This window comes from Manacus vitellinus, unplaced genomic scaffold, assembly GCF_001715985.3.
Source record: "Manacus vitellinus isolate BGI_N305 unplaced genomic scaffold, ASM171598v3 scaffold_76_pilon, whole genome shotgun sequence".
In the NCBI taxonomy this organism is placed as follows: Eukaryota; Metazoa; Chordata; class Aves; order Passeriformes; family Pipridae; genus Manacus; species Manacus vitellinus.
Window position 1 is genome coordinate 1,571,337 of NW_021940796.1, and position 22,303 is coordinate 1,593,639.

Genomic DNA, 22,303 nt, shown 5'->3' on the forward strand with positions numbered 1-22,303 from the left:
CGTTAACTTAAAAATCTCATTATTCCTTTTTTTTTTCTGAAATAAAAAACCATCCTCCACTGCCCGTAAATTTCAACCGAATCTGGGTTGTTCATTGCAAAAAAAAAAAAATAAATCCTTAGTTGTGCAAATCCCTGTGGTTTTTATTACTGGATAAATGGCACAAAACACACAATGAGTTGGGGAGGCAACAAGGCACACGAGTTAATAGTGGTGCACTTTTGATTTTAATTTTCTTAAACTGCATGTGGTTGCTCCGTGTTTATCAGATATAAACTATTTTCAAGAGTTTGTGCCCTGGCTGGATATTTTTAGCTATTTTATTGGTGAGCATTGGCAAAAGGGATTTTATTGATGCAGAGGACACATGATCTCAGGTTAGGGAAGTATTCCAAGACTTCTGTTACAATCTGAATTTTCTAAATAAGAAATGCTTTTAATGTGCCTGTTTTCTGTGCTGTCAAAAATCATCAAGCTGATGGAAGTGAGGAAGATCTCTTGGTGGGTGAGACAGACTGTGGGGCCAGCCCTGGGTACTCAGAACTCCATCACTGGCCCCACAGGCCTGGAGTGAGTCACTCACCTGCCTCAGGTGGGAGCAGGACTTGGCTGCCAGTTTGTTGTGGTTGTTGTGTGGATTTCTGACAGTTCTTTATGTGTTCCTATGTCCCAGTTTACTGTGGTGACAAGTATTTAGCAAACCCAAAGCCTGAGTATTTCTCCTGTTACTCTGCTCCTCGTGGTGCTGGAGCCTCCTGGGATGGTCCTGGCTGATGGGATCAGTGTGACTGTGAGGGAACAACCACTCAGGCAAAAACCTGTCAGTTACTGTTAATTCTGTGCTATTTTGGCATAAGTTTACAGTGTATTTTAAAGGGACTATTTCCTCATTTCTGTGTGGGTTTCTATCAGTGACTAAAGCTGGTTTTTGAAGTGGTATCAGAAAGATTTGGTGAGAGCCCACTAAAGGATTTTAGTTATGCAAAAAACCTCCCTTTAAATTATGGTAAAGAGCTGAACTGCAGTAGGTGCTGAGGTAGAGATGGGCATCCCTGCATCCCTGATTTTTTAGGTGCTAATCTCGGAGCCTTTAACTTTGGGTTTGCAGAATTTTTTTAACCTGCAGTTTCTAATCACAAGCTTGCCCACAGGTGAGAGTGAGAACAGAGACAATATCCAGCCCTTGGCATCTCTTTTTCCTGCACAGTCGGGTCAGAAGGACAAAATATACTTTTCTGCTCCATTTTTCACCTTAATTCTTCTGTTGTCTGCTGTGAAAATCCAAGAGCAGAGTCCAAGGAACCCCTCTGGCCATGTGTGGGATCAGTTAGGCTCCTCTCCCAGCCTCTGCACTGGTTGTCCCTTGGTCTCTGCGCCAGACCAACATTTGCATCCACTTGTTTTACAGCATTATAACTTTTCCCTTTAATTTGGCAACAATACTGGTATTTTAGCAAAAAATTAGGGGTTTATGCTCCTGTCTTTGAAGCTGCTGCAGTATCTCTGTTCCAAACCCTGCAGTTGGATGCTAAGGTGAAACTGTAAATATTCTGCAAATATTTAGAGGCAAACAAACGAATCCATTCTGATGTATCAGAGTAGCAGTGGAGGAAACCAAGACCAAGGAGGAGGTGAACTGAGACACCCTGACTCTGTTAAGTTGCCCTCTCAGCTCTGGGAAGGGGAGGTGGAAGGGAAGGATCTGCCAGCAGCCGGCTGTAATATTTTGGATTGCCGCCTGCTTTACTTCCAATGACCCTTTGATTAATTCCTCTGCCTCTTTATTTTTTTTAATGAGCCTATTATGGCATATCTTATTGCAGATGCTGATTGGATCTCGACTGTGTATTGTGCCATTTTGATTTGGATTAAATGGCACAGATCTGTCTGCTGCTTCTCCCCTCTCCCCCTCCCGCTTTAGTTCATCACGCTCAGAATTCCGCGGCTCCGCAATGAGAGTTTCAGCCCTCCTTGATTGCAGAGGATGTGCAATCGGCTTGAGGGATGTGTACTCAGAGCTTATGATCCTTGGGCAAGCGGGGACTGGGTGATGCATGTGGCTTTCAAGGGACGCTGCTATTTCCATCTGTTAATGGCATTCCAGGCCGGCCGGCTCCCGGAGCGGCGGCTGAGGGATGGGGGATGCAGGGGACAGATGCTGCTGATCTCCAGGAGAGGGGCCAGGAGAGATCATCCCGTGATCTTTGAAAAGAAAAAATATGCGGCAAAAAACGTTCCTTGCCCCGGGCAGGTCTGGAAAGAAACTGCTACACAAATTTGGGAAGGAAACAGGGAAGAGCCGAAGAAATGAAAGGAAGGGCAAGGGATAAAAATTGAGATAATAATGAAATAAAAAGATTTTTAAACTGAGGGCAGGGTGACAAGGTTCTGGGGGGATACCTGGGAAGCCTAAACAGGTGGTCAGGAATCCTGTGCAGCAGCACATCCCTCTTCACCCTGTGAGGAGGCACGTGGATTGTGGCACAGGGAATGCACACAGCTCCCTGTGAGAGGGACACTGGCAGAATGTGTGTTGGACCTGGGATAAATCCCTGAGTGGGGAGAGGGAGGGACAGTGTGAGTACCCTGGCTGGGGTGAGAGCAGTGGGGGATGTGCTCCAAGGAAAGTGGAGGATCCAGTCCTTCCAGCTGTGCTCTGCACTGGCAGCGTGCCAGAGCTGCTGTTACCAGAGTTCCCAAGGAAAACGTGCCAAGCCCAAGGGAGTAAAGGTCCAAGAGAAACAGTCCCTGCCTGGTTCCCCTGCACCACATCTCAGAGATGCACATTTATGTTTTGCTGTTCTCTGCTCTTTGATTGCAGGTTGGGATGGTGGCCTGGAAGATGACTCTGAAGACCCCGGAGTATCCAGAAGGCCGGGATATCATTGTCGTTGGCAATGACATCACCTACAAAATAGGCTCTTTTGGGCCTCAGGAGGACGTGCTGTTCCTCAGGGCCTCGGAGCTCGCCCGGGCACAGGGCATCCCCAGGATCTACGTGGCTGCCAACAGTGGAGCCAGGATTGGTTTGGCCGAGGAGATCCGGCACATGTTCCATGTGGCTTGGGAAGACCCAGATAACCCATACAAGGTAAGGAGGCACAGGAATTCGGGGGAAACTCTGCAACAGCCCACAAAAGAGTCTTATTTTTACACCACCTCTTTCGATAGAAGTGAGGGTAACATTTTCCAGACTGTCAGGTCCAAAGTTCTCATTGTTGCTGGATCTGGAACACTGGAAGTGTCCAGGGCCAGGCTGGACGGGGCCTTGACCAACCTGGTCTGGTGGAAGGTGTCCCTGCCCGTGGCAGGGGGATGGAGTGAGATGGGCTTTAAGGTCCCTTCCAACCCAAACCATTTTATGATATGATTTTATGATCTCCCAGCAGATGATGGGCATCCAGAAGGAGTTAGGGCTAAATGCTGCAACATTCCCAGCTTTTCCTGGCCTCAGCTGCAGCTCCAGTGTTAAGAAAGGGTGTTCTTAGAACTCTCTGGAATTAAATTCTGCTCCCATGAAAGTTTGCTTTTGGAAGGGGTTATTTGGGATCAGGAAGGGACTAGAGGTGAGAGTGAGATGAATGAACTGTCTTTCCCTGCAGGGATACAAATACTTGTACCTGACTCCTCAAGACTACAAGAAGGTCAGCGCGCTGAACTCTGTTCACTGTGAGCACGTGGAGGAAAATGGAGAGTCCAGGTAGGAATGAAAAGCTTCCTGTTCATCCTTGGGTCATACATGGCACGTCCTTGTCCTCAGCTGGGACATTCTTTAGGGTGCAGGGCTGTGGAAAGCCAGAGCTGTGTGTGGTCAGGGCATGGAAGGTGAGTTAGGGGTTGTTCCATGATGCCTAGTTTGGGGCAGGGCCGTGTTGACCCCCACTGACCCCAAGTCGTGGCTGAGGCTTGGAAGAAGGAAGTAAAGAAAACCTAAAAGGTAAAAGCCTCTTGTAATCTCTTGTTCTCTTCTTTTTTGCCTTTGGCTGCATTCTCTTCCTCTCTTGCCTTTTGCCTATAATCAGCCTGTTCCTCATGCCCTGTGGGAATTTCAGAACACCTTTCCCAGACATTCCTCTCCCTTGGCATTCCCTCTGGCAGTGCTGCTGCTCCTGCAGGATGTTCCATGGTGCTCGGGATGAGCCATGCGCGGGTCCTGGCCGGGTTTTATGCACGTTCCTCCTTGGAACCTTAATGATATTTAGTCAGTTCTCATTTTCTTCGTAGCAAACTGATTCAGCAAATCACTGGACCTTGTGACTCAAAGGCTGTGTCTGTGTCTCCCTCAGGTACAAGATAACGGATATTATCGGCAAGGACGACGGTCTTGGAGTAGAGAACCTCAGAGGATCTGGCATGATTGCTGGAGAATCATCTTTAGCCTATGAAAGTGTTATCACCATCAGCCTGGTAATCCCCTGCTGCTTTCTCTTCTTCAAATTGTATTGTCTGCTTCAGCTAAAAATCCTGCAATGATATCCCAAAGATCCCGGGATCGGCCTTCTGGTTGATGGAAATGGGCTCCTGGGGGCTTTGAGCAATGCTCCTGGCACCAGTACAGGGCTGGGTCCCTTTCAGACTCAATTTAAAACACTTTAATCATTTGGCTTTATGTTTGCTTGGTCTGAAAGTTGCTGCTTCTCTTTTTTTTAAAAAATAAAATACACGTATGTTCAGCTCCTGTGTGTTAGAACACAACAGATTCTGGAGTTTTGCAGTGACAGGAGATTTTATGGCCTTGTCACAAACACACCTGGTTTTATCTCGATGTTGGAGTCGATAAGTTGGGGCTGTGTGGAAAGACAGAAATCAATGGCATTGCAATTTTCCCTTTTTTTTGTTTTTTTTTTAAGGTTACGTGTCGGGCAATCGGGATTGGGGCCTACATTGTCCGGCTGGGCCAGAGGACCATCCAGGTGGAGAACTCTCACATCATCCTGACTGGCTGTGGAGCCCTCAACAAAGTGAGTCTTTGCATTTCAGTCCTCAGACCAAGTCGCTCCAAGTCCTTTCCAGCCTGGCTTTGGGCACTTCCAGGGATGGGGCTTCTCTGGGCAATAACTCTGGGTTTCAGTGAGTTCTGCTGGAGCCTCAAGGAGCTGCCACCACCCTTTTGCTTCTCCCTTCTCAGGCTCTTCCTGATCGAGAACTGGCTCAGGGCTGGGAACCTTCCATGCCTTTGCAGTCTTTCCCTTTGCTCTTTGCTCTCTGCAAAGCAAATCCTCCTTCCATGTACCCGTTTCCTGTGACAGGAACATGGTGTTGCCAGCCAGAGGCACTATTCCAGGCATCCTGGCTGGAGATTGGCAGGGACCTGGGCAGAACTGCACGTTTAAGGGCTTGAGCAGGAGCCAGGTGAAGGGGAAGGAGGAGAAGCAGCTTTTCACAGAGGTTGTATGCACAGGTTAAATGACAGGAGTGGAGGAGCCCAGAGCCTGGGCAGCAGCATCTCTTTCCCAGGGAGTGCTGTGAGAGAGGCAACAGGGCTGTTCCCAGTGTCTGGAAGTCCATGTTTCCAGATATGTGGGCCAGAATCACCTGAACTTCCAGCCATCCACAGCACTGTGCTAATTCTGGGGAGCACTGAAGCCTCAGCAGTGTGTGGATGGTGATTTTCCTGCTGGAAATCTCGGCCGTGGGGGCAGGAGGAATAACTGGGACTGTTATAAAGAAAACTTAACAGGTTCACTGCTAAAGTGGCTCTTTTTTTTTTCCACTCCAGAGGTGGATTTTCTCCCTTGCTGCCCCAAGCCCATTAATCCCACAGCCTCCAGCCCCTTGTCTGGTGCAGACACGGCTCCCAGCCCACTCTGCTCCCATCCCTCTCCCTGAGGGCTTTGTTTCCCTGGAGTTGAGGCTGTGTGGTGTGAGTGCCCTTCCCCATCGAGCAGCTTTGTTCTCAGGCACTCTCAGCACCTGGGGTGGTTGTGCTCCATGGCAAGCTGTGTTTCCAGGAGTGCCTGCCTGACAATGGGAGATAAAAGGAAAATAGGCTCTCGTTGAATTATTCCCCTGAATAAAGGGGGCTCTGCAGAAAATGAAGCATTGATCCTATCAACTCTAGGCTGCACTACCCTCAGTTAGATCTCTTACACACATCACACACACCTGCATCAATGGGAGGAAAAGAGGCATTTGAAGATCCAGCATTTAAAAAGGAATTGAGTCAGTTTAGTGCTTGCTGAAGTGCAGTAAGTTGCCTGGTTCCAGCTGTCACTTGCTGGGGCTTGGGGCCCTGCAGAGTTTCCCAGATGGCAGGGCCAGGCTGTTTGGTCTCCTCCTCTTTCCAGGTTTAACTGCACTCCCTACCCATGGAGGCAATGCTTGTTTTCCTAGGACTAGATGAATCTCACTAAATTTTAGGCACTTAAAAATAAGGATATAGACTAAATTAAGCACCTGACATCTATCAGCAGGCATAATCAGGAGGAGGTGCTTTCTGGGGGTGATTTATCCCATCCCAGGAATTTCAATGGCCTGACTAATCCCTTGTGTCCTTTTCCCTCCTCCCTCCTTTGTTGGAAAGATGTATTTGTTTATGTCAGCTCTGAACCTCTACCTTCCTAAAGGTGTAGGAGGAACCTATTGCATCCTATCCAGCTTTCCCAGCAAGACCCAACAATGTTTACCTAACCTTGGACAGGGGGAGCCTGGGAATCCCCACTCACTCCTGTGTGTGTGATGGGTCTGCTGGTTCTTGTGATCTTCCTGAGGAGAGATCATGGCTGGAACAAAGATAAATAAGTGGAAACTGCCACCTTTAGCTCTTCCCAATTAGAGATTTGGGACAATTTTTCCACTGCTGATGTTCAAATGCTGTCTTCCCAGAGGATGCTGGACAAAGCTTACTTGTAGTCTTGTGGCTGCACACGCATCTTCAAAATGTCTCCTCTCTGCCAGAGGAGAATGTGCAGCACAAAAATGGAGACAACTGGGCTCTCAGAGAGCAGACAGGGCTTTCTGGGAAGTTGTTTAATTTCTTTTCCCTTTGAAGTGCTGGGTTCTTTCTAATGTACACTGGGAGCAGAGGGGGGACAGTGACGAACACTCTGCACCAGCAGAGCCATTGCTGGTCATGTTCATTGTCATTATGTTGAACCAGCCTGAGGGTTTAGGTGTAGAGGGAAAGGTCCAGCTGCCAAAGCCAGAGGGTGACCTCTAACTTAGATGATGAGCTCAAGGTCAGCATCGTTTTGAGCCGAGGCTGCTGTTTGGTTCTGGGGGATGGACTCACGCGCCGGCTGTTCCTGCACCGGTGTCAGAGGGACATCCCAGGGAGACACCTGGTCGCGGGCAGGTTTGAGGATTCTCCAGCCTGTCAGGGGTGACAAGAAGCTGCAGGGAGCTGGGCAGGGTTTCCCCCTGCCCTGATTGAGCTGTCTTTGTTCGCGCCGTGGAGCGGGCGGGACCTGGGGCCAGGTGTGCTGTGCGGTGGGGACGGTGCCCCGCACGGGGGGGGCCGTGTCGGAGCCGAACCCCTTTTGTCTCCCCGTTGCATTTCAACAGGGGGTGGAGAGGTGGAAATGACATTTCATTCCTCTCGGTGAACGTGTTACGCGCCTGTGCCGAGCCCGCTGACCCCCCTGAACATTGAAAATAATGATACATGCGCGTCCTCTGACTGCCCATACAAAGTATCAGCACAATCAAAAGCCAGGAGGCCATGGAAATGCATGATAAAGGTGAAAAGCAGATGGATTGTGCATTGATCGCCTTGATGCAATGAATTTAAAAGATGCTGGTTCACCATGGGTGAGATGGGGCTGAACTAAACACGTTATCCCGCAATTTTTTTTTTTTGGTTTTTTTTTTTTTTTTTTTTGTTCTTGCTGCTCACTCCTGACAATATTTTTTCACACTTCAGCGAGCAGCCACTCCATCTCCCTCCCTCCCTTCCCTCTCTTTTCTCTCCCTCTCTCTCTGTCGCTGTCTACCTCACACACGTCTCGGGTCATGTCGCCGCAGCTCCGGTGGAAATAATAAGATATAAACCACGAGGTTGTTATTTGCATAGAAATAGCATGGAGCCCCAGGCAGCATGGGAGAAGGACACAGAGATCATTTGTCTAAAATTTTAATGAAAACTTTTGCTGAGGCAGAGATTTTTATTTTTTTTTTTTTTAACTTCCCCTGCCTCCCTCTTTTTCCAGCCCCAAAACCTTCCTCCTCCTCCTCCCTCAACTCCCTTCCCTCGTCACAACGTGAGCACGGGGTGATTTCATACGTGACGTGCTGTGCCCTGCACAAACACCTTCATTTCCATGGGTTTTCCTTTCCAGGGAAGTAAGACCAAAGAGCCCAGCACTCCCAATTCCTGCATGGCTTATGTGGTTCAGGCTTCCAGGGCTGCATTCCATTTGAGTCCTCCCAAAGATGTTCCCGAGTCTGTTGCTGACCTATTTTTAATCAGTTTTCTCCTCCTTGTCTTTTGTGTTTAAAAGAAATCCCATCTTTGAGCTGTTGTGTTAATGGAAACAAACAGTGGCTTTCAGTCACATTTTCCCTGCAGATCCATGTTCTAGGCTTTTCCTAAGGGAAGCCAGGTTTAGCAGAGGTTTTCAGGAACTGCTCTAAGCTGGGTGCACAGTAGTTTGTTATGGCTCCCACTGGTTTATCCAGAACATCCAAGGGTGAGCTGGGAAAATCCCACCTGCCAGGAGTCTGTGTCCATGCAGGGAAAGAGACAGTGGAGATGAAGGGTCAGAAACCACTAAAACATGAGCCATTTGAAGCCTTAGTTCAGTACTTTGGGCTTCATTTCCCAGCCTGCAGCCAATGGTCTTCTTGGTCATGAGGTGACATTTTTGACTTGGATGGGTCAAAAAACCATAGAAGTTCCCTGCTTGGTCTTGAAACCTCAGTTGAGCTGTGTTTGCAATGTGCTTTGAGCTCATCAGTTGGAAAATACCTGCCAGCAGTGGTGTGCTTTGGGTAACCCCATCCTCAGGATTTCTTCCTGTGGTAGTTTTTCCCTTCAGAATGATATTAATTTAGTGATATGTCTGCTTGTATAACCTGTTCTGGACATTTCTGAGGAACAGAAGGGTGTCTGTGGGATGTACTGATCAGTGCAAACTCAGTGACCTGCTAATATTAAATATGTAAGAATCTCCTCAGCCTGGTCCCAGCACTTGTCCAGTGACCTTTCCTGAGCCCATCTTCCATGGCTGCAGACCCTGCTGGTGCCTGGTGAGACATTAATGTGTTGGGGGCCATCCCATGTCACCTGAGTCACCTGAGGATGGATGGTCCCCGAGGACTTGTTGATACAACAGACCATAATTGCTGCAAGATGGTTTTGACAATCTGCATTTAAAACCCCAAAATCCCTTTGGGTGAGGCCAGAAGAGAATATCCTTTGTATTTTAAATTCAGTCCTGACCCTCAAAGCAGAACTGGGGTCAGCTGGTTGGGAAGATTTATCGTGGAATCGTAAAATCTCATAGAATGGTTTGGGTTGGAAAGGACCTTAAAACTCATCTCTTTCCACCCCCTGCCATGGGCAGGGACATCTTCCACTATCCCAGGTTGCTCCAAGCCCTGTCCAACCTGGCCTTGGTCACTTGCAGGGATGGGGCAGGCACAGCTGCTCTGGTTTCATCAGTGTGGTTATGGGGTGGGATTGCAGTGAGCTGTGGGAGCATCCCATGGCAGGAGGAGGAGCAGTGGATGAGCTGGTGGAGAAGCTGCAGAACTTGAATGCTCTGGGACTTCAGTAACAGGGTGAGACAACAGATCAGGGCTTGGGAGGAACAGGCTGCTCGAGTGAGAGGTGTCTGGGCAGGTCTGAGGCTCCCAGAGGACCTCGGTGAGGAGCTGGAGGCTCAGCCAGGCTGTGTGAGTGATTGTCAGCAGTAATATTTACCCTTGAATTTCACAATCTGGAAAAATAAATAAAACCCCTGTGAGACTGATGCTGTTTGGGGTTTGTACTGTGGAAAGCTCTCTTTTTTCTGAGATTCAAGGCAGGGGTAGTTCAATATCTGCTCAAGATGACTCCAGTCTTGGGATTAGATCAAAGCAATCATGTGAGAGCAATCATGTGAGTTAGAACAGCAAGTGCCAGCCCTGTCATTCAAAGAACCATTATAATTATTAATGCATGATATGAATCTTTCTGTAGTGGCACAGCAAGACTATTAGGGAGATACTTATGGGTGCAGGGTGCTGGAGAATGCTGATCAAAGAGGGGTAGGAAATGTCACCCACAAACTGGCACTCAACAGCCTCAGCCCTTGGTCTGCTCCTCTCATGGAGCTCCCCAAGGTTATCCCACTCTTGGCTCTGGTGGGGAGAAGCAGGAGGGGCCCCTCTGCTCTGCCTTGGGTGGTTGTGGCAGATGATATGGTGAGAACAAGGGTGGTTTTATGGGTGGGGGTTGGTTTCTCCCAGAACTGATGCAGGACTGTCCCTGGTGAAGGTCAACGAAGCCAGTTTGGGGGGAGAACCAGGACCAGAGTAGGGATATTGTAAGACCATGGAATCATGGAATGGCTTGGGTTGGAAGGGACCTAAAAGATCATCTCATCCAGTTCCACCCCCTGTCATGGGCAGGGACACCTCCCACTAGCCCAGGTTGCTCCAAGCCCCATCCAACCTGGCCTTGGACACTTCCAGGGGCAACCACAGCTTCCCTGGGCAACCTGTGCCAGGGCCTCACCACCCTCATAACCAAGAATTCCTTCCCAATATCCAATCTAATCCTGCCCTCTGTCAGTGAGAAGCCATTCCCCCTTGTCCTGGCACTCCAGGCCTTTGTAAATAGTCTCTCTCCATCTTTCTTGTCGGCTTCTTCAGGCACTGGAAGGCCACAGTGAGGTCACCCTGAAGCTTCTCTTCTCCAGGCTGAACAATCTCAATACTCTCAGCCAAACCCCCAGTTCTCCCAGGCTGGATCAGTCTCAGTTCAGCAATATTTGGCAACAGGAGGAGAGCAGAATTCATTTCTTTTCCTGCCAGTGAGAGGCTTTAGTTGCTGGGGAGTCTGGCTGGGGGCACTCCTGGTGACACAAAGGTCCTTGCTCTGTGTAGAGCAATGGATGTGAGCAGGATGGATGCCTGGACTTCAGACAAACAACCAACCACCACCCTCCATTTCTACCTTTTCTTTTTAATTGCCTTTCTTTAAGTGGTGATATTTGTGTATTGTTCCCATTAGAGACAATTTACGTTCCAGGCATGGCATTATCAGTCCCTTGGTGTTTGCTTAGGGAAGAAAGTCTAATAGATTTCTGTTGACTTTTTTTATTCTCCCTCCTTCTATCGTTTTTAATACAGGTCTCCATCAGTTTATCTGTGTGGAGGGGGGGCTGTGTGGATATTTATTCCTGCTAGGGAGGAGTTGAGCATCCTGGCCTATATTCTGCCTGTCCAAATCTCTTCCCAGGGAAACTCCTGTGTATTCTAAACCCTCTCTCTATATATTTACTGCAACCAAGACTGTATCCCAGATCCTGGTGATCCTTCAGGGTGTGTTATTACTGGAGCATTAACTGTTCCCTAATGTTCCATTGGAGCTGAACTTTTCAAACATATCCCAGAATAACTGGTCCTGACCACCCCTCTTGAGGTATCACCAGGAGGATACTGGGGTGACCTGCCTGGGAGTTTTTTCTACAGTGGATGTGGAGAAATTACCTGGAATTCTGGACATATGATGGGAACTATAGGAGCAGCACTAAGGAATTGTCACATTTCTCACAATTAAGCCTAAACCCGCACTGAAAAGTGAACAGAGTTCCACTATCCTGGTGAAAGTGGTCCCTGCACTGCAGCCTGTCCCCTGGGGGTCTCTGAATAACAGGGTTCATTTGGGGTCCAGAAGGTGACCAAGGGAATGACCAAGATCTCCAAGTTGGAGACAACCATTAATATTGTTTATGGGGTTCATGTCTAGATTAGGGAACCCCTGACTGAGACAAGTGGGATTTATGGGTGTTTGCACCATGTAGGATGGGGGCTGTAATTTTAGTTTGCAAAGTATATTGAGCCCTTTTGATTTACCACTGACTGATGGAGTGACCTTGAGCAAAACACGCCGTCTCCCTACGCCAGGAGAGGAGAGTGGGGCAGGAGGGGTTTGACAAGGCATTTTTCATTTGAAAATGGCAGTTCACTGAAACTGGAACTCTTCAGGAAAAAAAGTATCAGTTTGGGTGGATTTCTCATTTGGAATTTTTTGGGTCCAATGAAAAGTTGTTTGTTTTTTATTTCCCAGCTGACTTTTCTTCCTGAATTAATTTTCTATTTCTAGTAGCTGCAACAAATATTTCAGAGGTCAGAAGCAAACCATCTGGAGCCTGCCTTCTACTAGTTCAGATCTCGAGATTGCAATATTTGATTTTCTCTTGCAATTCAGAAGTTTTCCAAAATCCTCATCAATTAGCACGAGACGGACAAACCTTCCCACCACTAATGGGTGGTGCTGCCAGCTGCAAACACAGTGTTTGTCCTGTCTGTGACCAGCTGTGGAGCCCTGCTCCCTCTGTATCTGTGAGGAGCCTTGGCATCTCCAGGCAGGAGTGTGCAGAAAGGAGCTGCAGTTCCATGTCCACCTGGATGCCTCTTCCCCTGCTCCCTCCGAGGTGAAGTGCAGTTGCTTTTTGCCCTTCCCCCTCTGATCTCACCAGACTGAAGCAGGGAAAGACTCCACCAGCAGGACCTGCCTCTGGATTTGCAGTCAGGAGCCATCCCCAATAACCATCAGGCTGTCAGCTCCCCCCACCTCCCACCTCCCCCATCACTCACCAAAAGGAAAAAAGAGCCGGAGCCACAGCTTGAAATATATCATGCAATAGTGTATCATGAATTTCTTGTGAATCACATTGGTGAAGCAGGTTTATTTATTTCCGAGACTCTAAATCAATACAAAGTAGGTCTCTTAGTTCTGAAGCTGGGATGGAGTGGGAAAAAATGAGCCCATTGTACTCTTAAAACTTTGGGGAAAGGAGATGACAGCTATATAATTCCATTTACCAGGCACTAGGGGCTTTAATGTGAAGGTGACAGGGAGCTCTTTGTGCATTTAGAGCACCATATCTTCTAAATAAAAGATCTGTAGACTTGATAGTGGAGTATAGCTCTGACTTTAATAATCTCCAAGCATTAGACCGAGCCAATCTGTTCCCCAGTCAGAAGGGTCCCCCACCGAACGCTCGTAAATTAGAAGTGCGGGGACTGCACGGATTCCTGGATTAGGGATGCAGGAAGGGCCCTGTGTCTCCAGGCAGAGAGGAGCTGTCTGTGCTCCCACTGCCTTGCAGAGAGGCTGGGCTGGGGAAGGGGTTTATGCTGGAGCATCCCACCTCAGCTTGGCTCTCCTCTTGTTCCTGCTGTTTTCCCCTCTAACGACACGATCCGTGTGGGGGAAGAGCCGAGTGCTGGAAATGAGCACTGAGATCTGGCGAGGCTTGACTGCACATAATAGCAGCCAGGTTTGAAGTTCCTACATTGTGTTCCTGCATTTTTTTTCTGATGAGACATTCATTCCCATCATTTCTGCCTGTTTATGAAAAATAGGCTATTTATAGGATGTGCATGTGCCTCTTCTGCTTCGGGTTTCTGGCAGATGATATAAATTGTGGGATGGGAATTGCAATTATTGAAATTATTCGGATAAAAATCTGGCACTTATATTTGATATAAACACATGATATGCTCGGAATAATAACAGCACTTATGTTGCATAATGATTCCCATTCAAGCCCTCTGCTGTCATTTTTGTAGATCCTTCATCTTGGATGAAACAGATGAGCCAACCCAGCCCTCGGCCAGCCCAGCTTTGCAGGGCATGTCCCAACTCACCAGCAGCTCAGGTTCTCAAAGGAGAAAGCAGCTGGTCAGGATGGTTTGGAGTGCTAGAAAATTGTTCATATGCACATGGCGTGCCTATAAACCCGTTGAGGACCATATTTTGGAGGCTGGAAAGGCTGCTTTTTTGCTCTTGGAAGTTCTGTCTTCAGGAGCCTCAGCTCAGGACTTCTCCAGCACCTTCCCTTGTACCCTTGGATACTTTCTTGTGGAAATGTTAGCACAGCAATATGCATTGCACTGTTCAAGATTGTTAATTGGAGATTGAATTACTTGTCAGCCTTTAGCAATGGAGCCCTGTGAGGTGGGAGTGGGGGTGGCAGAGCCGAGGGACGAGCGGTCGCCCTCGTGTTCCCAGGCCCAGTCTCGCTGTCTCTGGGCTGCCTTTCTGCAGGAGCCTGGAGTGCCAGGACAAGGGGGAATGGCTTCCCACTGCCAGAGGGCAGGGTTAGATGGGTTATTAGGAAGAAATTCTTCCCTGTGAGGGTGGTGAGGCCCTGGCACAGGTTGCCCAGAGAAGCTGTGGCTGCCCCTGGATCCCTGGAAGTGTCCAAGGCCAGGTTGGATGGGGCTTGGAGCAACCTGGGATAGTTCCTGCCCATGACCAGGGAGCTGGAATGAGATGAGCTTTGAAGTCCTTTCCTACCCAGACCATTCTGGGGTTCTGTGATCCTCTTGACCCCCCTGAGTGCCTGGTGCCTGCCCTGGGGGTGGAGCAGCTCGTTCTGCCTTTGGGCTGTGCTGAGGTTGGGGGCTGATTTGGAGCTCCCCTGTGCTCCCCTTCCCTGCTCCTTCTGAGCACCTGCCTGGGGCTCACCTGTGCACATCCATGTCCCAGACACTCCTCAGTACCACCTTCCCCTGGGGCTGGGGCCCTGCTGTCTCTGCTGCCAGCCCTGCCAGGTAAACACAGCCCTGGCTGGGCGTGCAGGGGATTGCACGTGCACAGCCCTGCACTCCTCTGGAATGGCTGCAGCACTCGGGAGAAGGAGCTGCATATTTATCTTGATCTCCAAAAAGGGATTTAAGGGCCAGAGCAGGCGGTATATTAGGCTGTTTCATTGCCTGTCAGCAGTGCTAAACCTGAGCTGTCTGCAGTGTCTCCAGATAAGCAGTAGCAGAGGCCCATTTTGCATGTACATACGTTTGCATTAGTTCAGAGAGGGGGAGTTTAAACCCTCTTTATTTTTATTTTCCTCTGTGGAAAGCATTTAGCTAGGCTTGTGCCTGGCATCTGGAGGCTTGGGCTTTTCTTATCCTTGAACCTAAATCTATGCTGCTGTCTTTTCTACCATGGCTTTGCGTGGCGCTGATTTTGTTAGAGGAAGATGAAGATGTTTCAGCTCGGAAGGGAGACCCGGGAACATCCCTGAGCTAAACCACTGTGCTTACATTTTATTCTAAATTTTTGGGACTAGTTGTGTAACTTCTGTGCCTCGGTTTATTCTCTACATAAACCTTGAGTGACATCTGCCTGCTCTTCTCTCTCCAAAACGAGCAGTGCTGGGTGTTTGGTGGGGGAGGCCGGGCCGTTTGCGTGTGTTTGAGGGGTTTTTTAAGATCCAAATGAAGCAGGTGTGTAATGTCCTCTGTCTGTTAGAAAGACTCAACCCATAAAAATAACAAACGGCGTGTATTTGCTAGAATGTCAAAGTTATGAGTTTATTTTGTAATGATGTGCTCCTGCCTTCATGAGGTAAACTGGCCGTGGCAGAGGTGTTATTAGTAATATGGAGTCAGTGGAGCAGAAAGCCGAGTGACCGAGAGATCAGTGTATCAGTCAGGGAGAGGGCAAATGGGAAGAGACAGCAGGAGAATGAGAAAAGAGCCGCGGTGCCCGGGCTCAGATTGGAGATGGAGCCGTGCAAGAGAATGAGAAGCCACAGCCTTGTTCTGTCCAGCCTCTTGAAGGAGCTGCTGGGGCTTTGTCTTTGCTGTACCAGTCTGGGGTTTTTTCCCTCAAAAAACCACCCTACCAGTTGTCTTGGAGCAGTTTGGAATTAGTGAGCTGAGCTGGTCTAAGACGTGTATTGGCTCTGTTGCTGCCTGGGGAAGGGCAAGGGGTAAAACTGCCCCCTGCCTCAGCTTCCCCACTTGTATCATTCCCCTTGGGGATTGTAGAATCCCAGTATGGTTTGGGTTGGAAGGAATCCTAATTTCAACCCCCCTGCTATGAACAGGGCCACCTTCCTCCAGATCAGGTTGCTCCAACCTGGCCTTGGATACTTACAGGGCTGAGGCAGCCACAGCTTCTCTGGGCAACCTGTGCCAGACCCTCACCACCCTCACAGGGAAGAATGTCTTCCCAATATCCAATGTAATCCTTCCCTCTGTTTCCTGGGGATCACTGTCCATTCTGATCACTTGGGATCAGTGTCCATAAGCTCTTACTTGCACAGGGGGCACGGGAAGGTCTCTTGGGAGTAGTTTGCTCCATCCTTTTCGTGCCCAAGTGATCATGAGGTGCTGCAGGGATGGGTTTGTGTGTCTCTCCTTAGCCAACACCTCCTTGTCACAACCCCATCCCTGATGGTTTTCCCGTTTTCCTTTCCCAAGGTGCTTGGACGGGAAGTTTACACCTCCAACAACCAGCTGGGCGGGATCCAGATCATGCACAACAATGGGGTGACACATGACACAGTCTGTGATGACTTTGAAGGAGTCTACACCATCCTGCAGTGGCTTTCCTACATGCCAAAGGTAATTCCTGGCCCTGCACAGGTCCAAGGTGCCACTACCTGTTTGCAGGGTTTGGGGACCGGGTGCTCTCTCTCTGTCTGGGTTTTTTTTTCTGTGTTTTTATGTCCAACAAAATGGTTTAGACTGGTGGTTGAGGCTGTTGGGCATTATGGAATTAAGTAAATAAAATAGTGTTTGTCTTAAAATGCTGCAGGAATATGGGGCAGCCTGGAACTGCCTTGGGTATCTTCACATCAGCCTCCTGGCTGCTGCCCACAGGACCTTCTGCCAGCAGTAGGTTGTCTCTGGCTGAAATGACTCCAAAAATCCCCTCTGAGGCAGCAATTTGCAGAGCTGATGTATATGTGTGAGCTGCTCTGCAACCAGGAAGGGAGCAATGTGCACGCACAGGTGACCTTCCTGCAGGAAAGAGGGAATGGAAGGAGGCAGGAGCCCTGGTCACCTTCCAGAGATTAAATTACAGCCCCTCACTTGTCTGGATATGCCACAAGTTCAAGAGCAAATTAAGCACAATGTGTGCCAGAGGAGGCCAAAGGTGGGGTTTGAGAGAGGATGGAGCACTGTGGAAGTCTCTTCAGGCTCTGGCAAGGCTCTGGGGTCCCGTCAGTCTCAGGGGTGTGCAGGGGGGGAAAGAGAAATCCGAGCACGTCCTTTGGAGCTGGGGTTTGGTTTTGGGAGAATCACTGCCTTCAATATTTTTCTTTTTCCCTTAGAATATACACAGCCCTGTGCCTATCCTCAAAGCCAAGGATCCTATAGACAGAACCATTGACTTTGTGCCCACCAAGGCTCCCTATGACCCTCGCTGGATGCTGGCTGGGCGCCCCAACCCGAGTACGTCCCTCTGTGGTGGCCAGGACATGCAGTGACACACCTTGGTTTCAGTACTTGTTGGCAAGGCTTTATGTCTGCAATCCAAATATATTTCAGAGTTTACGAAATAATTACTTCTAAACAATTTGAATATAATTTTATAAATATTTTTCTGTAATATCTAAAAATAGGATGTAAGTTCTGAGTGCCCAAGGGCACCTACAATTATTAGTTTTATAGGTTATGTAGTTACTTAGAATAGTTACTTTTATAGATTTTGTTATGATTTAGAGGAAAGTCCATTCACAAAGGGTCTGTATGGTGAAGGAATCCCAGTATTCCTGCAGATCTTGGGGAATTATTGTATTGGCACCACTGCAAACCACGGAACCCCCGTTGGGGTTGTTCCAGCCTGTGTAGGTGCAAGCTGCAAACTGGGTGACCATTACTCCTGCTGTTATTAATGAGTTTGGGGGGCTAAAATGAGATTTGTGATAAACTAAGTTTTCTGGTTTTGGATAATATTTTTTCATCATCTCTCAAGTAATTCATCCAGCTGTCTGAGCGCCGCTAACGCCGGCTCCCAAATCGAGTGACTTCAGATTTTAATTTAGTGGAAGCGTTAGGGAAAGCAGATGATTCCCTGTGATAAGTTAAAGCAGATATCTCCTAGGTGAAAAGTTAAAGCCATTTATTAGAGGAGATATTGCCGTGATATTCTTCAAACTGACGCCCGACACGAGGCCAGAATCTAAACGATCAGCTTTGGGCTTGCGATAAAGAGATAATTTTGAAATGGATGGTCACATTTTACAGTGGGGCCACAGAGGCAAGGAATGTAGAACACAGTAATTACAAGTTTGGTCTTGATAAAACACTCTCCATCCTGTTTAAGTCAGCAGAGGTTACCGTGCTTGGATCTCCACTTTTTAATTGGTTTTGGACTTGGGTTTGCAGAAGCAGAGGTGCTTGTTCAGATTAAAAAGTTCCTCGGGAGCTGTGTGCCAAGGGGTGAAGCTGGGAGGCATTTGGGGTTTTTTTGGGGACTTTTTTTGTGGATTTTTTTTTTCTTTTTTGCAGAGCTTCCCAAAGCCCCAGTGCAAAGCAGGTGCCCCCAGAGCGATGTGTTTTCTGTAATTGTGTCTGAGTTCTAAAGCATCATCAAAATTTTCGTATTGGTTCCTGGGTCTCTGCAACATTCCTTCTTTAAAGGAAAGATCAGGCAGAATCGAGAGAGAAAATGTGAGATAAGTTTTCAAATAGAAATAGGTGTTTTGAAAAACATCTTTAATGACTTTACTGCCTTTTTGACAAATGTTTGTAGTCTTGACAAAACCAGAGTTATTTATTTAAAAGCAGGGGAAGTCCCTCTGCTACCCGAACCCCATCGTTTAACAATAAATGATGCTTTTGCTGATAAATTGCTGCCTTTATGCAGACTAGGAAATGAAATAAGACACGATGGCTGAAGGCAGACAAATGCTCTGCTGTCTAATGTTCCCTTGTATTGTCATCTATTTAAAAATAAATAAATAAGGAGGCAGTGCCACGTTCCCCAGGTGGAATTTTCAAGCAAGTTTCAGTTGCTGCTTTGATACTCTCTTTTCTTTCCTCCCTCCCTCCATCCTCCTCTGATATTTCCCTGTTTTCCTCTCCCTCTAGATCAGAAGGGGCAGTGGCTGAGTGGGTTCTTTGACAACAGTTCGTTCATGGAGATCATGCAGCCCTGGGCACAGACAGTCGTGGTGGGGAGAGCAAGGTGAGTTCTGAGAGGTGTTTCAGACAATTGTAGAAACCAAGTTTTGGTTACCCTTTGCATTTGTGTAGAACACAACATCCTGTGATTATTTATTTCTCTCCATATGTGTACCTGTGTCTATCTAGTAGAAAGTGTCCCTGCCCACGGTGGGGGGTTGGAATGAGATGATTTTTAAGGTCCCTTCCAACCCAAACCATTACATGGTTCTGTAATTCTGTGATTTAAAGGCTTTTAGGCCCCTGTGCCAGGGGGTGGAAATCAATGATTTGGCAAAGCCAGAAGCTGCTCTGTCCAAACCCACGCTCAGCTTTGCTTGCAGTTCCTTTCTTCTGACAAATTCCAAGTGGCTTTGGACTCTCACACAGCAGGGATATATAACACAAATAAAACAGACTCCTTTCAAAAGCAGTGGCACTTTGAAAAAAAAAAAAACAAATATGAATGTATTCTTCTGGGATTTTTACTGTAAGTGCTGCCAAAACTCATCTCTTGTATGTATGTTTGGAATATGTGTGCTGTTGGCTGTAAATTGTCTTTTATTATTCTATGGCAACTTGTCCAGGGACACACTATAAAACAAGATGTAGCATCTTCATGTGCTGGCCTGATAAAATTTATATGAAGTATTATGGAAAACAGAAGTTGTTTTGAGCTGTTTTCAAGTTCAATAAATAACTGTAATACTTGGATAAAGATGTTCTTTATTAGGTCACATGGGCCCTAATATAGAAGTTATAAGTTACCGATTTAAGACGGCTTCTGCAATTACGGGGTTCCAGCAGACTCTTAATCATAGGGAATGGGAATATTTCCAGCCCCTCAGTGCACATGGGCCCTGTCTCTTCCCTGCCTGTACGTGTGTCATCCAGCTTGGGGTGGCTGAGGAGGGAGTGTGGGCTCTGCTGGGACTCCGTCCTGGGAATGTGGAGCCGTCGTCGGCAGCACAGTGGCTTTTGTGGGAAGGGGTGGTTGGATTCGGTGTCAATCCCAAACCTCGGGGTGATGGCAGGTGAGGGGTGATGTGGAGACGTGGATGTATCATTCCAAATTTGGGTTTGGTTTGTTGTGTTTGATTTCCGGTGAGGAACGTGCCCGTTTTTAGAACTGAATTTGGCTTTGGGAACTGTGGCTTCTCCTCTGGCGTTCTCCAGCCGCTCGTCCCTGCTCTTCCGAAGGCCAGAGCGCTGCTCCCACTGTTTGATGTGTTATTTGTCTCTCCTGGGTATTTTGATGCAAATTGGAAAAACTATCTAGTTGTGTAAGAGTTGCAATAGGAATTGTGATTTGTCTGCCTTGTTTCCAGGCTGGGAGGAATACCTGTAGGAGTAGTTGCCGTAGAAACAAGAACGGTGGAGCTCAGCATTCCTGCTGATCCTGCAAACCTGGACTCGGAGGCCAAGGTGGGTTGAACACATACCCTGTTCCCTGTTTGTCCTCTGCAAATGTCTCTGTGGAAGAAGCACCTGTTTGGGTGGGACTTTTCCCCCTCAAATGTGGTGCAGATGTGTAGCCATTCCCTGGTGAGGTGGGAATGCCTGGCAGGTGCTGGGAGGGGTGCCCGGACCATCGTGTTGGCCATTCCTGCAGGAGACTCGTTCCCCAGCAGTCCTGCTTCCCTTAGGACTCCGGTGAGGTGCAGGGACAAGGGCCCAGGAGATGTGACAAGCAAAAGTCACTTCCCTGCTCACTTACTGTGACCAGAGGGTTTCATGGTCTTCCTGCTCTGACATTTTGCTTTTCCCCTGTCTGATTTCACAGCTCTGGCCCTGCCTCATCCCTTTGGGGTTTTCTCCTCTCCTTTTCTTTCTCTTCCTTCTTCCCCTCCTTACAGCAGCTGTAGTGTCAGGCTTTCCATACCATCTCTATTCTTAGCTAAGTGACTGGGAATGCTCCTGTTAATATTGGTGACAAAAGGATTGTCCCAATTTTTCCGTGGCCAAGCAGATCCCATGCACTCCATGTGCCACATCCCTCATTGTTTATCCCACATCTCGGCCACTGTTGAATCTGTTTCTGTGTTTTTCTGCCAACTCTTACATGGGTGTGTTCCAAGGCTTAACAGTGGATTCTCCTTCCCAACAGATAATCCAGCAGGCTGGTCAGGTGTGGTTCCCTGACTCTGCCTTCAAGACTGCAGAGGCCATCAAGGACTTCAACAGGGAAGGGCTGCCCCTGATGGTCTTTGCCAACTGGAGAGGTTTCTCTGGTGGAATGAAAGGTAACCAGCACTTTGGATCCTCGTTGGTGTGTCCTGGAGGGTGGTTTGTCTTGACTGCTCAGAGGGCACCACACAGTCCTGCTCTGAATTTTGTGGGGTGCCAGGAGTGTGAGGTCACTCCTGTGGAATTTAAAGAAGTTAAAGGGGTAAGAGGCCTCTTACCTGTGTGTGGCAGCTCCTCAGCACAGGGGAGGAGTTACAGGGGCACCGACGCGGTGGAAGTTCCTGCTCTGGAAGGCTCACAGGGTGACAGAGGCTGCTGGACTCTGCTGTCTCATTAGAAGGACACAAAGCAAAGCCTTTGAGTTGGCAGATGCAAAGATGGGAGGTGGCAAAAGGTGGCAAAATTATTTCCTCTGGAAAATACCTGTTACCTTTCAGGGTAGATTCTGCTCCATGTGCTGCTGCTTTCTGCCTTTGTGACTTGCTTTCCCAACCACACAACAAGTTGTTGATGTAATTTTACTTTATTTATTTACCTTATTTAGACCTTAAATATTATTTTGCCTTAAAATGCCAGATCTGGCTTTGCCAGTGCCCTTTGCTGGGTTCCTCAGAAACTGAGTTTAGCTCTGGATTTGGGACTAAAAGCCCAAGGAGGAAAGAGACAGTACAAGGTTGTTAATATTTATATTACATATCCCAACTTACTCCACCCCAGCTGGGAGGAGGAGGAGGAAGAGGAGGGAAGGACAGAGCCATTGCAGTTGGCACCTTGCTTCGTGCATTTTCCTGCCTCTTGTTTGCTGGTGGTGTCTCCTGACACTCTCTGTGTCCCTTGGGGAGTTGTTTGCAGTTTTGGTTTCAGTGCTGGCTGGGGATTATGCAGGGAGGGAAAATAAACAATTATGCCACCCCTCAGTGCACACAAACACACTGCCAGGAGCCGACTGCACTGTGGGTAAAATGACTCCAAAATTGTGTGTAATGAGTAGGAAAAGATTAGAGACAGCTCTTGCTATGCTGAAAATTGACATTAGTGGAGGGGGAGGGAAAAAAAAAAAAGA

At 48.1% G+C, this 22,303-nt stretch overlaps 1 protein-coding gene across 6 annotated transcripts in view; it reads left to right on the forward strand.

The window, feature by feature from the left end:
* Positions 1-22,303, forward strand: part of ACACA (acetyl-CoA carboxylase alpha) — a 111,308-nt gene that overhangs the window by 70,625 nt on the left and 18,380 nt on the right. For all 6 annotated transcript variants that reach the window (XM_018084801.3, XM_018084798.2, XM_018084797.2 and 3 more), the window contains 9 exons: positions 2,822-3,091; positions 3,603-3,700; positions 4,287-4,407; positions 4,851-4,961; positions 16,363-16,506; positions 17,220-17,340; positions 18,982-19,078; positions 20,382-20,478; positions 21,161-21,296. In XM_018084801.3, the coding sequence (XP_017940290.2) occupies positions 2,822-3,091; positions 3,603-3,700; positions 4,287-4,407; positions 4,851-4,961; positions 16,363-16,506; positions 17,220-17,340; positions 18,982-19,078; positions 20,382-20,478; positions 21,161-21,296 (1,195 nt within the window). The remainder of the gene's footprint in view (positions 1-2,821; positions 3,092-3,602; positions 3,701-4,286; positions 4,408-4,850; positions 4,962-16,362; positions 16,507-17,219; positions 17,341-18,981; positions 19,079-20,381; positions 20,479-21,160; positions 21,297-22,303) is intronic.